The 15,628-nt window shown below is 36.0% G+C and overlaps 1 protein-coding gene across 1 annotated transcript in view; it reads left to right on the top strand.

Moving 5' to 3' along the window:
• Positions 1–15,628, top strand: part of LOC136043083 (muskelin-like) — a gene marked incomplete in the record, with an annotated part of 167,685 nt that overhangs the window by 22,131 nt on the left and 129,926 nt on the right. Inside the window, 1 exon segment of the mRNA XM_065728007.1 lies at positions 12,040–12,232. Coding sequence (XP_065584079.1) covers positions 12,040–12,232 — 193 coding nt within the window.

The following is a 15,628-nucleotide window of genomic DNA, read 5'->3' on the forward strand; positions in this document are numbered from 1 at the left end:
TGATGAGCTTGTCAGTCGTAGTTTCAATATTGATGTCATCTATGTTAAGCTGATGTTCAATAGTGAGTGTAGCGTTTTTGTTTATAGTTGATTTAGAAAAATGTTCAAAATTTAAAGATTTGAAGGATAGTTGTAAGCTACCATGAAATGTGCGTGTACAAAGAGTAAGTTTGGAAAACCCTGAGAAGCAGAATCTAGCTAAATGAAAAAAGTGCATTATCCTCCACTAGAGCCAGAAGCTTCTGCTGTTTGAATGAGATAGAGGACAAATTAAATAAAGCTGAATGAATAGAGAGAGACACTTGTGCAATTTTGTCGGAATATGTTTTTTTTCTAGTTTCTTTGACAAGATAAAGTTTTCATAAGTCAGCCTATTTCATATTTCAGCCTATTCAGCCTATTTCAGCATAATGTCATATAGGTAAATCTAGAAGATCATCCCTGGCTTGTTTGGTTGAACCATATCCAGAAATTAGCTTCTATGCAACGGAACACGTCTATTGCAATTGAAATCAAATAGACTAGGTCATTGTGTTATATCTGGAGAAAAAGATTAAATTATTATCTGATGTTGGCCCTTAGTTCCTTCCTCGTCAAATGAAACCTACGTTATAGTTAATAGTAATTAAAAAATTCAACTTCACTGCTTCCTTAAGATTTTTTTTTTGTAAAGACGTTTTTGTTCAACCAGTTCAAGTTGGTTTAAGCAGTAAAATACACATTTGGAAATAGTGTACAATTAGTAGGAACGTGTGTTTGTGTTTAAGCGAACTAAAGTACGAATGGCAGTCTATACTTTCGTCGAATTGCATCACCATTCCTGCAACATCAGTTAGAAGCTATCAGAAATGACGTCATACAATAGGAATGTAACCACTCCTGTGACAACGTCTATGTGTACATTTCTTAGGCGACCTGCGTCATAAATATCCATTTTCATACAGGTGTATTGAAACACCTGGTGTCCTTGCTAAGAGTTTTGTTTTCTCAGTAAAAGCTCAAAATATTTCAGTTTTCAACGAGCTTATGAAGGAGAAGCAACATATTTTTACAAGTTGGTAAATTGTTACTAAGTTCAATAAAGATACTCTCATTTGATTTTCAAAAGGACTTGGATGATGATGTTTTTTAGTCATGTACAAGAGCCTATACCCCAAAAATGAGGTTTAATGGCATAGAAAATATTGTTTTTAAACCGTGTTTTAGAGACCCAGGCTATCCGCTTTTGACAACTTGGATTCAGATGGAGTATTTTGATTTCGGGGTTCCTCCCCTTCGATACTCCTCAAAGCTTTCAGCTTAATAACCTTAGCCATCCATGAGATATTGTAGATAAGCCCTATTGACAACCTGGATGCACTATGCCATTTGGGCAAAAAGGATACAGTTAAACTTTTTTGATGTAATCCAATGGTTATAGTAATAAAAGTAGAAGTTGAGTTTTTGTTTGTTGTGACAATCGCAGTAGCGGCACTAATAGTAGTAGTCATTGTTGCAATCAGTTGCAGTCACGAAATTTCGTATTCGTAGTCACAAGCTGTCGCAGTCGCTTTTAGTTGCAGTCATAGTCGCAAGTAGCCGCAGTAGCAATCTAGTAGCGTTCATTTTTGCGACTGCAAGTAGTTGCAGTTTCTAAACAGGAGAAGGGAGCCCTATGCCCTCCAAGTTTCAATATGCTCTGAAAGTTTCAGCTCAACACCCTCATCCATTCCTGAGATATTTTTTGGTACATCCTTTTGACAATCAGTATTCACATACTGTGTTCTGATTAAGTCACCCCTCAACATTTTTTGAAAGTAGTCACAAAGAGGTTTAGTCGCAGCGGCAAGTTGTTGCAGTCGCAACCATTCCCACTGGCAGTTGCTATAGAGGTAGTAGTCGTGGCCCTTAAAGTATCAAGTCAGTACCCCTAACCACTTCTAAGATATTGCAGATTCCCTCCTATTGCTGGCTTGGATGCGCACAGTGTTTTCGGTTTTGTTCAGCATCTTCTTCGAAGTTCCCTGAAGTTTCACATTTTGGACATACCCAGGACGAAGCATCCTTCAATTTCCAATCATAAATCCTACATGTTAGCAATGGGCAAGCTGGATAATTTACAACCTTTGCCCTGGAAGCTGTAGGGGGGGGGGGCTTAGCATCCCCAGAGACAAAGTTTTCAAACCTTTTAACTATTTTGAACAGAATGGTTTTTTGAAGTTCTGTCATTATTGTGGTGGTATGTCTAAATAGGGCGTGGAGGAGGGAATGGCTGCTTTCGATTACTTTCGTGCATCCTCTTAAACATACCATGAAAGTTTCAGCCTTTTACCCTTAGCTGTTCCTATGATATTGCTGGTATGCCCTTTTGACAACCAGCAAGGATATAGTGTATTATTATTTCTTTTATATTTTCCCTCATAATTTTATTAAAGAAGTCGTAGGTAAAAGTAGTTCAGTCTATGACGAGTAGTTGCAGTCATGGGTAGTCGCAGTCAAAAGTACTCGTAGTTGAAGTCAGAAGTAGTCACAGCTGCAAGTAGCTGCTGTCACAAGTAATCTTAGTCGCAATCGCAAGGAGGGGTAGTAGCAATTGAAACTAGCTGCAGTTGCAGTCAGAGTAGCAGTTTTAATAGTGGTCTTAAAAGTTTGCAGCTAATACCCTTATCCGTTCCTAAAGACATTGCAGATACACCTTTTTGATAATTTGGATACACATAGCGTGTTTTGATTTAGTTCAACACATCCCTCAAAATTCCGACATTTCAACTCAATACCCTTAGCGTTTTTGAACATTCCCTGTATCAGACATTCTCTCCTTTCCCAGTGATAAATCCTACATGTAAAAAATAGACAAAATGCATAATTTACATTTTTGCCTCGGGGGTGGTGAGGATCATGAAATCCTTGAAAGAATAATTGTTAGACCTTTTGACTATCCTGAGCAAATTTGCTTTCAAAAGTTTCTATCAGTGGTGAGGGGACGGACACATTTGAAAGTGCATTGGGACTAGCTACCCTGTGATCAACTCTTAAACATCCCCCTCAATATGCCGTAAAATTTTAAACACAATACCCTCAGCTGTTCCTTAGATATTGCTCATACAGATTTTCGACAACCATCCTGCGTATAACGCGTTTTGATTTTATTCGATATCCCACTCAAGATTTGCTGAAAGTTTCACCTTAATACCCTAAGCCTTTTTGGAGACCCAGAACAAACATGTCCCCTTTTCTCAAAACAAAAACTTGTATGTAAACAATAGGCAACGCTCAAAACTTATAGCCCTTGTCCCGAGGGACATGGGGGTTTTGTGGATCCCAGAGGCATAGTTATTTCTACCTTAGGACTGTTATTCACAAAATGGTCATATCAAAATTCTGATCGGATGTCTTTGAAGAAAACAGGACATAAGAGAGGTACTCCGATCACTTTTTACTCTTAAAAAGGACACTAAAGTTCTCAATTTCTAGTCGAATGATCCCTTTCCTAAGTTTTTACGACCAACTCTTCAAATAAATTGGCTCTGGGAAAAATTGAATATTAAGTTTATATTGAAGCCCTATGACTCTTAACCTTAGGTAACGCTAGTGTATTTTCTCTGATTTCCCCTCAAAGTTTTTACCATTTTCAAATTTTCATTAAAGTGTTTCCTTCTTTTTTCAAAGGGTTTTCCCAAAGTTTTACCATATTAATTTTTTCACCTGATTTCGTTTTTTCAAAATTTTGTCAAGAGTGCTTCAAAGATTTTTATTTTTGTCGAGGTTTTCCTCCTTTTAATTTTCGTCCCAAGTTTTCAAATCCAAGTTTTTGTCAAGATTTTTTTTTTTTTCAATATCTCTCTTAAAGTTTAAAATGCAGTGTTTTTAGATGTGCAAGTTTTTACCATTTTTAATTTGTCGACTGAAGACAGGGATTTTCAATATTTGCTTTAGGTATTTTTTTGCTATTTTCAATTCCTGTTCACACGATTCCGTTTTTTATGGTGCTTGGTATCTACCAAGTGACTTACAGCGATCGCAAATGTCTGTCGGTCCCGGTTTTGCTAGTTTAGGCACTTCCAGATAAGCTAAGACGGTGAAATTTGGCAGGCCTATCTGGGACCAGATCGGATGAAATTCGAAGTTGTCGTTTCCCCGGTTTGACCATCTGGGGGGGGGGGGAGTGGGGGGACGGTTAATTCGGAAAAATTAAAAAAATAGATATTTTTAACTTACGAACGGGTGATCGGACCTTAATGAAATTTGATATTTGGGAGGAAATTGTGTCTCAGAGCTCTTATTTTAAATCCCGACCGGATCCGGTGACATTGGGGGGAGCTGGAGGGGGAAACCTAAAATCTTGGAAAACGCTTAGAGCGGAGGGATCGGGATGAACCTTGGTGGGAAAAATAAGCACAAGTCCTGGATGCGTGATTGACATAACCATAACGGATCCGCTCTCTTTGAGGGAGTTGGGGGAGGGTTAATTCTCAAAAATTTGAAAAATTTAAGTTACGAAGGAGCGATCGGATCTTACTGAAATTTCATATTAAGAAGGACCTCGTAACTCAGACCTCTTCTTCTACATCCTGACTGGATCCAGTTTCGTTGGGGGGGGGGGGGTCGGGAATCTTGGAAATGGCTTAGAGTGGAGAGATCGGGATGCAACTTGGTGGGAAGAATAAGCACAATTCGAAAATATGTGACTGGCATAACTGGACCGTATCTACTGTCTTATGGGAGTGGGGGGGGGAATTCGGAAAAATTAGAAAAAATGAGGTATTTGTAACTTACGAACAGGTTATCAGATCTTAATGAAATTTGATATTTAGAACAATCTTGTGCTTCAAAGGTTTCATTTTAAATCCCGACCAGATCCGGTGACATTGGGGGTGTTGGAGGGGGAAACCGAAAATCTTGGAAAACGTGATAATTGAGGTATCTTTATCTTACGAATGGATGATTGGATCTTAATGATACTTGATATATAGAAAGATCTTATGTCTCAGACGCTCTATTTTCAATTCAAATCGGATCTGGGGACATGGGGGGTTGGAGGGGGGAAAAGAAATCTTTGAAACCGGAAATCTTGGAAAACGCTTAGAGTGGAGAGATCGAGATGAAACTTGATGGGAAGAATAAACAGAAGCTATAGATACGTGATTGAGATAATTGGAACGTATCTGCTCTTTTTGGGGAAACTGGGGAGTGTTAATTTGGAAAAATTAGAAAAATTGTGGTAATTATAACTTAAGAAAGGGTGACCGGATCTAATGAAATTTGATATTTAGAAGGAATTCAATGTCTCAGAGCTCTCACTTCAAATCCCGACCAGATCTGTTGACATTGGGGGGATTTGGAGGGGGAAACCGGAAATCTTGGAAAATGCTTAGAGTGGATAGATCAGGATGAAACTTGGTGGGTAGAACATGCAAATGTCTTAGATACGTGATTGACGTAGCCGGAATGGATCCGCTCTCTTTGGGGGAGTTGTGGGGTGGGGTTCAGTGCTTTGGCGAGTTTGGTGCCTCTGGACGTGCTAGGACGATGAAAATGATTAGGCGTGTCAGAGAGCTGCACAAATTGACTTGGTAAAGGTCGTTTCTCCCGATTCGACCATCTGGGGGGCTGAAGGAAGAGGAAAAATTAGAAAAAATGTCATATTCGTAACTTACGAGTGGGTGACCGGATGTTAGTGAATTTTGATATTTGGAAGGACCTGGTATCTCAGAGCTCTTATTTTAAATCCCGACTTGCATTAAGCCTCTGATTTTCCTTTTAAATCAATATATTGATTCTTAGAATTTTGCCAGAGCTCATGCCATATTAGCACTTGGCTCTTGGCTCTTCCGGCCTCGTCACATGTGCCATATGAGCTCTTAGCTCTTGTTTTTCGGTCTTTGTTGTAAAGTTTTCCCAGATTTCCAGTTTTTTACGAGCGAAATTAGAGATTATTAATTTTTACCGAGCAAAAAACAAATTTTAAATTTTTGCCGAGCAAAAAAACAAATTTTCAATTTTTTTGAAGTTTTCTCGCCAGTCTGAATTTTTGGTCATGTGATTTCGTCTTTTTCCAATTTTTTTTTCCGAAAGCTTTTGCCATTTTCAATTTATGTAATTCCGTCGTATTTTATTTTTCTCGAAATCATTTTTCTAATAAATTATTTTATTAAATTCAAAAAATCGAAAAATTCGAAATAATTTTTCTCGAAATCATGTAAAATACCAATCATGTAGGAAAGCAAATCATGTATGATATCTCAGCAAAGCTTTTGGGAGTTATATTAGACCCTAACTTGACCTGGAAGAATCAAATAGAATTGGTAAAATAATCTTGTGTAAATAGATTTTTGATCATGAAACGACTAGCAGGCCCAGAATGGGCCAGCCCTCCTTTGATGCTGGACTTCTACAAGAGTTATATACGTTCCAAGATGGAATACGCTCAAGAAGTTTTAGAGGCTGCCGTAAGGTAAGTCTGACAAAGCTGAAAACTATTCAAAACATGGCAATAAAGTTGGCAGTGGGTCTCCCAAATCATATACCAAGTTACAAACTTAGAGCTCTTTCTGGAATGCCTACAATGCAAGACACGAGAAATATGTTGATTGTTCAGTATTTCACAAAGATCCAAGCAATTGGCTATAATCATCCAGCTTTTGAAATAACTCTTGCCTCTAGTTCTTTGGAAAAAGCAAATGCCCAAAGTAGGTCTTGGGTGCTCTTTAATGATCTAGTTTCGACATGGAAAGATCAGGTCATCCAATTTAGCCATTTTCAAGGGCCCCCCAAATGAAAGTTTGCACCAGTTGAAACTTGCTTAGAGCTTATTCCAGGTAAAAAGGTCAAGTTATCTTTCCAGTCAAGAGCAAGCTATTTTCAGGCAAAAAATGACAACCTTTTTCATGAATTTCATACAAATATTTACAGATGGGTCACTGAGAGGGGGCAGGGCAGCAGCAGCTGCGGTGATTCCCAAATATTTCTTAAATATATCCACTAGACTTCCAAATGACACATTCACCCTCACGGCTGAGCTAAAAGCTATATTTGAAGCTCCAAATGTCATTAATAAAAAGCCTCCTGAATCTAGGAAGGTGATATTGCTCTCAGACTCTAGGTCTGCCTTACAGCATGAGCCAAGTCCATAGGTCTGTAAAAGACTCTGATATAGCAATTCTCAGGAAATTAACATGGAGTATTCAAGAAAGAAATATCAAGCTTTATTTACATCATGTTTCAAGTCATCAAGGTATCAAACATAACGAAGTAGTCGATTTACGTGCAAGTAAAACAACAAACATCCACATAGACTTAACATTAAAATCAAAATTTCTACGTGACGCAATTCGGAGAAAAATTCCCAAGAAGAATCTACCACAGCTAGTACTAATTTTTCTATCCTTATCCATAGACCATAGATCCTTCTGTGCCTCCAGAGGCGCCTAGGGCGTCCAAGAAGAGTCTCCAGTCGTCTCTGAAACTTGCGGCTGCGACGGTATCTTCCCACTCTGGCTGTAATGAGGCGTGAAGGTGCCGCAGGTCGTTGTTGTAGGTATGACGGAGTGTATTTTTGGGTCTTCCTCTGCGGTGGGTGCCTTCAGGTAACCAGACAAATGTAGATTTAGGGATTCTGGAATCATCCATACGCAGCACGTGTCCGAGGTAGCTCGACCTACGTCTTCAAATGGTCTCGACGAGGGACGGTTGACCTGTGAACCAAGTCAATTCGTTAATTTTTCTATCACGTAAAGAAAACTCTCTATACTTCCGAATTCGAAGTGATACATTGATCCCGAGGAAAGAAGAATACGACTGGAAAAAAGAGGGGACCCAAATTGCCGATTTTGTTCTTTCGTCCTTGAGACTTCACAATAGCTCATCTTTAGCTGCATTAGTATCGCAAAGTCGGCAAATAAAACAAGAAATATTTTTTCGAAATTGAAAATAAAGCCTGACACAAACGAACTGCTTAACATCAAGCTGCCAGGAAATGAGGACAGAATACTATTCTGGGAGATCATTTGTTTTCTAAAGTGGAATGACATAGTTTAGCATGGTTGACATTACCCTGAAACCTGCTTTAATTTGGTTAAGTGGAACCATAATTGGAAAGAGGAATATCAACATTTGAAAAAAATAAATCAGCAGAAAATTTTTATGAAGCCGAAAGGAGGCTGTTTTTAGTCTTAAAGTGCAGTTGATCCGTAGAAGAAGAAGAAAATGCATTATTTTAAAATGGGAATCATCAATTTTTTCGCCAGCGTCATTTTTTTTCTACGTTTTGTCTTTCAATTTTTCGTCCTAAAGTTTTCAGAAATTTCCAATATTTGCTCCCACGATTTCATTATATCAGTTTTTTTTTTTAATCGAACCTGTTTTATTTTTGTTTTAAGATATTTGAATGAATTTGAATTTTATGATATTTGAAGATGTGTGTGGCTTTGGTGATTTTCTTAAAGAGTATTTCTATCACGGTAAATGAGTGTAATAACTCATGTGCATTAAAGATATAAGAATAAATTGGCATAACAAATATACTATAACATTAAGTACAAAAAAGAGAATGTGTTCACTCTCGCACGATCAAGTTGAACTGGTAGTTGTCTGGTTGCTTCATATATGAACCTTCATACGTGTGGATAAATAAGAACGCCGAGAAAACATTGTGCTGCCAACTTTGAATTATTGGGTTTTCCGCGTGGATTTGATGGTGAACACTTTACTATATGCTTTGTGATTCTAGGGATTTTTTCAGGTATGGTCTCTCATATGGTTGGATAAAGTGCAAGTCTGAGAAAACGGTTTAGCACATATCTTGCATGTCAAAGTTTTTCTCGTGTATGAACGCTCACGTGCTTGGATGAACTATAACAACGAGAACATTTTGCTGAATATCTTGCATTTCTAATGTCTTTCTCCTGTATGAGCTTTCGTATATGTGGAAGAAATGGAAACGGAAGAAACTTCTATATTGCACGCCTTGTATTTGTAAATTTTTGTCCTGTATGAAATCTCATATGTCTAGATAAGGTATCTAGATATCTGGAGAAAACATTCTAATCTATCGCTGACATTTATTAGCGCTTTCTCTTACATATTCTTTAATTTTTAACGAAATCAAAAGTGGTCAACAACTTTTTGTCGTGCATTTCAAATTTGTACCGTCTTTGCCCAGTATGAAGTATCGTATGTTTTGATAAAGTGAATTTTGACGGTCAACGCTATACTACTTACTTTACTGTTCTTGTTTCTCGCCGGAATGTACTCTCATGTGTGGATAAATTAGAATTTCGAGAAAATGCTTTAGTATATCTTACATTTATACAGTATCTCTCTTTTATGAATCTTCATAAGTCTGGATAAATTAGAATTTGGAAAAAAGGCTTTAGCGTAAAATTCGTTTTCAAACGGTTTAATCCTTGTTTCATTCACCAAGGGCTCTTGTTCCTCAATTTTTGTATTTACTATCCTCCGCAAATATCCTTTCTTTGATTTTCTATATTTCACAATTGACTTCTTGCACTGGAATGAGATTTTGGTTGGTAATAGGATGTAATCCTCCTGCTCCAATTTGATTGATAGTGCCATCTGTTTCTGGTAAATCTTTTAGCTCCTTAATTCTTATTTTCTTTGATAGAGCTTCTTCTACCTACAGACAATGTCGTCATCTAATTCATTTTGAAAGTTGGCGAGCAAGAAATCTTCATTCTTTCTTGTTCTATTGGATATGCTTGGAGTTTGTGCATTTGTTAAAATATTTATTTTCAATGGTAAATTTGGAACTGAAGTTAATTTTGTTCCTCTCAGACCCATATATCTCGAGATTTGGAGCTGGGTTATATTTCGCGTATTTTCAGGAATTCTAACGTTATTAAAATGGAACATGTGCGTCTCTCTTGGGGTTCCTGGAATGATGACCTATCAGCAATTTAAAAGAATTAATTTTATAATTAAATTGCAAAAGAGGCTCATGTATGTGATATAAGATCTTGGGATTACAAAATATCATTAATTGTGTAAGGAAATCTGAAGACAATCAGTCTCAGAAGTGAAACTTGAATGATAAAAATGACCTCGAAAGAGAAATAAATAAGGGGTGAATCGGTTATAGCAAGGGTGTGGGTAAATATAAGAACCTTGCTGCTAGGAGTCATTAGTATTTAAATAAAAAGTCAAAATTAAAATAAAATTCGATAGAAACATAATTATCATATTAATCAAATATAAAAGATTTGGAAGATTGGGGGGCAATTTGAAGGGGCAAAGCATTAGTAAAATCTGTATACGTGTTAATAAAACATAAAATATAGGTTTTTATTGAGGGGAGCTCTAATGAAGCGGTCTTCAATGGCTTTTCTTTAATGAAGCAAGGATTTTGGGGTCCTTTTTGTCTACTTGTGGAGGGGGTATCTTGGATCAGTCCAACACGGTTGAAAACAACATCTTTCAAGCATCAAATGTTATTTTGTGGGTTTAGGCTCTTGTACATGGCAGTAAATATAGTCATCGAAAACCGGCAACAAGGGATTCTATTTTGTCTGTTATTTCATTTCTCTCGGCATAATAAGCTCTATTGATCTCTAAATCTACTTGATTTAAACTTTGTTCATCCGAGTCATTTTGAAAATCTCCGATAAAAGTATAATCTTTTTTTTCAAAAAAGATTTTTAAAAATCTTTTATAGTATAAAAATATGTTACTTCTCCCTGACAAGTTCGTTAGAAACTGAAAATGTTTGACCTTGTAGGAGCTTATTTAAGGAAAAATCAGGTCTGAAAATGTTCAAGCTTGAGAAAAAAAAAACTTAGTTAGCCAACTAAAAACTTAGTTGAGGCCAGGTATTTGAGTGCACCTGTATGGAAATTGAAATCTATAGCGGAGGTGGTCTAAGAAATGAAGACATAGACGATGTTGTAGGCTATGCTCCTACTCTATGTTGTTGTTTTTAGTAGTTTCTAGTTTATGTCGCAGGAATGGTTGTACGTGTTTGTTTAGCGTGTCACAGGAACGGTTATTTTCATATTGTATGTCTTAAGAATGTTCATTTTTGTGTAGCATATAATGCACATCGATGATAGTATGCCTTTCCTAATTGACGTACTGTGAATCTAAACACACATACTATTGGTTAAACATCTCATTGATTTCAGTGTCTTTTGCGTATTCTAAAATCTGAACGCATATATTCTCCAATAGGAACCCTTATGATCGTTCATTCTTCTGCTGGTTCACTAGCTTTTATATTCATATTCAACGTTTTTAAGTGTGTGTTTTAATTTCGTAGTCCAATTGAAAAAACTGACTAATTGTAGAAAATGTAAAGTGTGTTTCTTTCTCTTCATCTGAAAGAATGAGATTTTTAAGCTTAATCTTAAAATTGTAGATGATTAAGAAAATTCAATTCGTCTTACAAGTTTTGCTCTCCCTTAAGCCTATAATTCATATTGGATTCTGCCGTTTACTTTGTTTGGTTTGACAAGATGGCAAAGCTGTTATCAACACACACATTCCAGTGGGATATCCACCCCGCAGAGACATATTTCTGGTTGGCTTTTGTCAGTGTTGGCCATTCATAAAATCCCTCTTAAACTATTTCCATTTTCGTCCTAGACCCGTCCTTATGTCTGTTGTAGAATCAGGGAATACGTCATTAGTCTAAACTTACCACATTTTTCTTTCATAATCCTTTTAGCCCGACTCATCTCCTTTTCCTCCTCTTGCTGTCTATGCAATGGTGCCTATAAAACAGTACCCCTGTGTTAACAATTTTGAATTCAGTGAAAGCAGTTGCATTTAAAAAAGCCTTCTAACTGTAGATTTAGTTTTTTGGAAAACCGAAATAAATCAAGTTGGCTTAAGAAACAACATTTGAGCTATGAAATAATAAAAATTATTCTTAATATCATTAGATTGTGCTGAGCAGTGCATCTATCACTGTACTGAGCAGTGCAAGCAGTCAATTTAAAGTAATATATTTGAAGTTATTTAAGATTCAGTATCACAATATAGGTAATGCATAAAGAAAAGTCGCTCATGTTTTTATCCAACCAACTACAGTTATCATTTCTTTTGTAGTATCGAGAGCGGCTCGCTGTTCGTCTGTGTTTAAAACACCTTCGACAGCTTGGATGTTTAGACGCATTTGAGGCCCTGAAAAAGAAAAAAAATATCCGTCTAGAAGATCCACGACTTACTGAGCTCCATGACGTTTTGGTGCTGCGAGGAGATTTCGTTGAGACAGAAAGAGTCCTTGAAAGAGCTATGGATGGTAAAGTTCTCTTTTAGCATTTGGACTTTTATTTTTCCTTCCATAATTAGATTATGTCATTGGTCATCTTTTTAGTTTCTTGGCATTAAATATATCTGTCGGAATTACAAGATAACCTTACAGTGAATATATTTTTGTAAGTATTTTATTGTATAAAACAGTTCGCGGTAACCAATTGTAAATATGGAAGAACTCTCGCCAATTGTAACCGAAATAAAAAAAAATGGTTTTAATAATTAATACGTCAAAAGAACCGGGTTTTTTGTTTCCAAATATATAAAATTTGCTAAGTTTAACGCTATCTATCAAAAGCTACGAACCCAGAAGATTTGGCTGATTGTCGAAAAGGGGGGAAACATTCCCAAAAAGGCACGTTTTCGTAATAAAAATTACTTTATTATACTTAATTTAGCAACCCTACTGCAGAGATTTCAAGCTTCTATGTACAAAAATGTGGAATTTTGGATTCTTTTTTTTTCCAGAAGAAAGGTCACGGATGCGCCTTTATTTCTTTCTTTCCGGGGATGATCGTAATGAACCAATAGTCCTTGAATATCGGGAGAAGGCTCATGCACACAGAAATGAAATGTTCCAGTGCCCTGTCTAAGTGACCTTGGTAGCACCTTCATTCCTGCCCTTTTTGATCGTTATGACGCATTCTTTCCTGTAAAGTCACGTTGTTCATACAAGATAAATGGTTAACATGAATATTTATCTATATGTTCGATTTAAATAAGTTCTTCAACTTGATTTTTTATGAATTTTTGCTTAGTGATGCATAATTGTATATCAGCTAATACTAAGAAGGGCGCTTGGTTGTAGGTGGGGAGGGGGGGGATGTAAAAGATGCCTGAAAGAGTGGATTGCAATGCCCAAGATTCAAGATTTTTTTTTCACATATAAAATCAACAAACACAAATAATTTAATAAAGGCAACAGGGAGCTGAGCTTCAAAAGAAGGCTAAAAAATAAACCAAAAGCATCACAATATATAGAAGGAGGGGGACAAAGGAGGCTACCCCAGCATGGGAAATTCCAAAAAAATATCAAGTAAAACAGCCCCGTCATCAAAGGTTATAATATATTCCACTAATTTTGACTTTAAAAGTGATCGGCTATTAGGATTTTTAAATTTACTTTTGAGTTTAAGACTATTTGCCATAAAAGGGACTTGGTATCTTATTAAAAAAAATTCTCTTTCACATTTAACCTAAGGGATTCTATACACTCCAAAACGATCCGACGAAGAAGCGATTCGGCGAAAGGGGGTGACAAGAATATGTGATTCGTAGAAATAACTCGCCGGAGACTGGATATCATAATGCCAGAGCGATAATTACAAATCCTTAAGTTGACTAAGGTTTAATATATGAAGAAATAAAAATAAAGTTTTTGTTTCAGAAAGACTTTGAAGTGGTCCAGGACGATGAAAGAAAGTACAAAGGATTCTTTAGTCTTTATTTTGCAATATCTGGAGGGGTTTAAAATGATTCGGAAGTGTATTTAGGCAAATAAGGGGGTGGGGGCAGTATCTTATGCATGATTCTATTAAAGAATGATAAAGAATGTTATTAATTGGAATTAGGAAAAACCTACTTTAATCGATATAAACATTCTTAATTTTGGGCTAATTTTATACGGAGATGGTCAGAATGACTATGAAAAGATAGAAACCCAACGAGAATAACCCTTAAATATCTATGTGTCTAAACCCTTCTAATTCTACTCCCACAAACAACCAACTCATCAATCCCAACTTTAGCAACTCCTTGCTTAGATCTCCCAAAAATCTTAAATTCTTTCTTGGACAAATTTAGGTCTAAACAATTAGAAGAAAACCACTGGATAACTGAATTCATTTCAGCCGCCAAATTCTCAATTAGTAATGAAGGGGTTTCAGCTCCAACAAATACCACTGTATCATCTGCAAACATAACTGCTAGGCTATCACTATAGGATAGACAATTAGGGAGATCATTTGTATATGTCAAAAATAGTAATGGTCCAAGTATAGATCCCTGAGGCACTCCAATATCATCCAGCGAGTTAGACTGAGACAGACGGCCTTGGACTTCTACTTTGAATCAACAATTTCGTAGATATGTCTTTGTTAAATCCAATGCTCTTCCACGAATTCCAGGGTTATTCAATTTTTCAAACAAAATGGAATGATGAGTATCAAATGCTTTTTTTTTATATCATAAAAAATGCACGATACATAATTACCATTATTCAATGAATCATTAATTTTTAGGAAAAGGGCTACAACTGCTTGTTCAGGAGAACGACCCGATCTAAAACCAAACTGACTTTTGGTTAAAAGATTTTTTTTTATCTAAATAAGTTAAAATCTTTTTTTTGTAATAAGTTTTCTAAAATCTTTGACAAAGGAGAAAGTATTGCAATAGATCGGTAATTATTAACATTGGTGTTATCATCTTTTATATACAGTGGGATAATTCGGACATTTTTGTATTTAGTAGAGAATACCCCAGAAGATAGCCACAAATTTAAAACATAAACAAGAGGTATATTAATTACAGGTGTTTCAAAAGAATAGCTGGAAGTCCATCCAAAGTTAGTGAATTTCCTCGCTTTAAATTCATTATTTATTTATTTTTGGAATTCATCAAACCTAACTGGGCCAACAACATACTTATTACCTCTGATTGAGGAAAGTACTCTTTATGTGAACGAGCTAAAGTCGAGCCAAGACCACGAGTAAAATCAGAACCAATACTAGCAAAATGAGCCCTCAAAGATTCCAAAATAGTTTCATAATATTAATAATTTATTCCTCACACCTCTCAATACAAAATTTCCACATAACTGACATCTTATTAAAAGAAAAATGTTATGGCAGGGCGAAGAGCGGATCGACTGCGGCACGATTGCCTATTAATGTCGTCCTACGTTGAAAGTCTTGAGATATGGTTATGTTTACGTTTAGGCTATTGGAAAAGGCTCATTTCCCTTTAGCTCACAACCACTTTTATCCATTAATAATTCTGGGTAAACATTATTACAATTGTCTCCAATCTTTTGTTTAATTAGATCTTATGTCTTTTTTTTCAGGTGAATCCGCATTCCTAAAAGAATTATCAAAATGTCTTTTTCCATTCATTCTAAGAGTTTTCATCAGCAAATTTTTATAATTTTTAAATCGTATAATATTATCAGCTGATAGATATTTTATTCTTGTCTTAACAGACATTCTTTTCATTAATTGATCTCAGGAGTGATTTATTAATCTAATGTTCTCTTTGTAAATTTTTTTTTAGATACATTTTTTCATAAGGACAATGATAATCTAGTTGTTCTTTTAAAACTCTATAAAAAAGAGTATTGGGTGATCTATTAGGATCTCTCTCTGCTAAAAATTCACTCTAATCTAAG

The sequence above is a fragment of the Artemia franciscana genome, unplaced genomic scaffold (assembly GCF_032884065.1).
Source record: "Artemia franciscana unplaced genomic scaffold, ASM3288406v1 Scaffold_289, whole genome shotgun sequence".
In the NCBI taxonomy this organism is placed as follows: Eukaryota; Metazoa; Arthropoda; class Branchiopoda; order Anostraca; family Artemiidae; genus Artemia; species Artemia franciscana.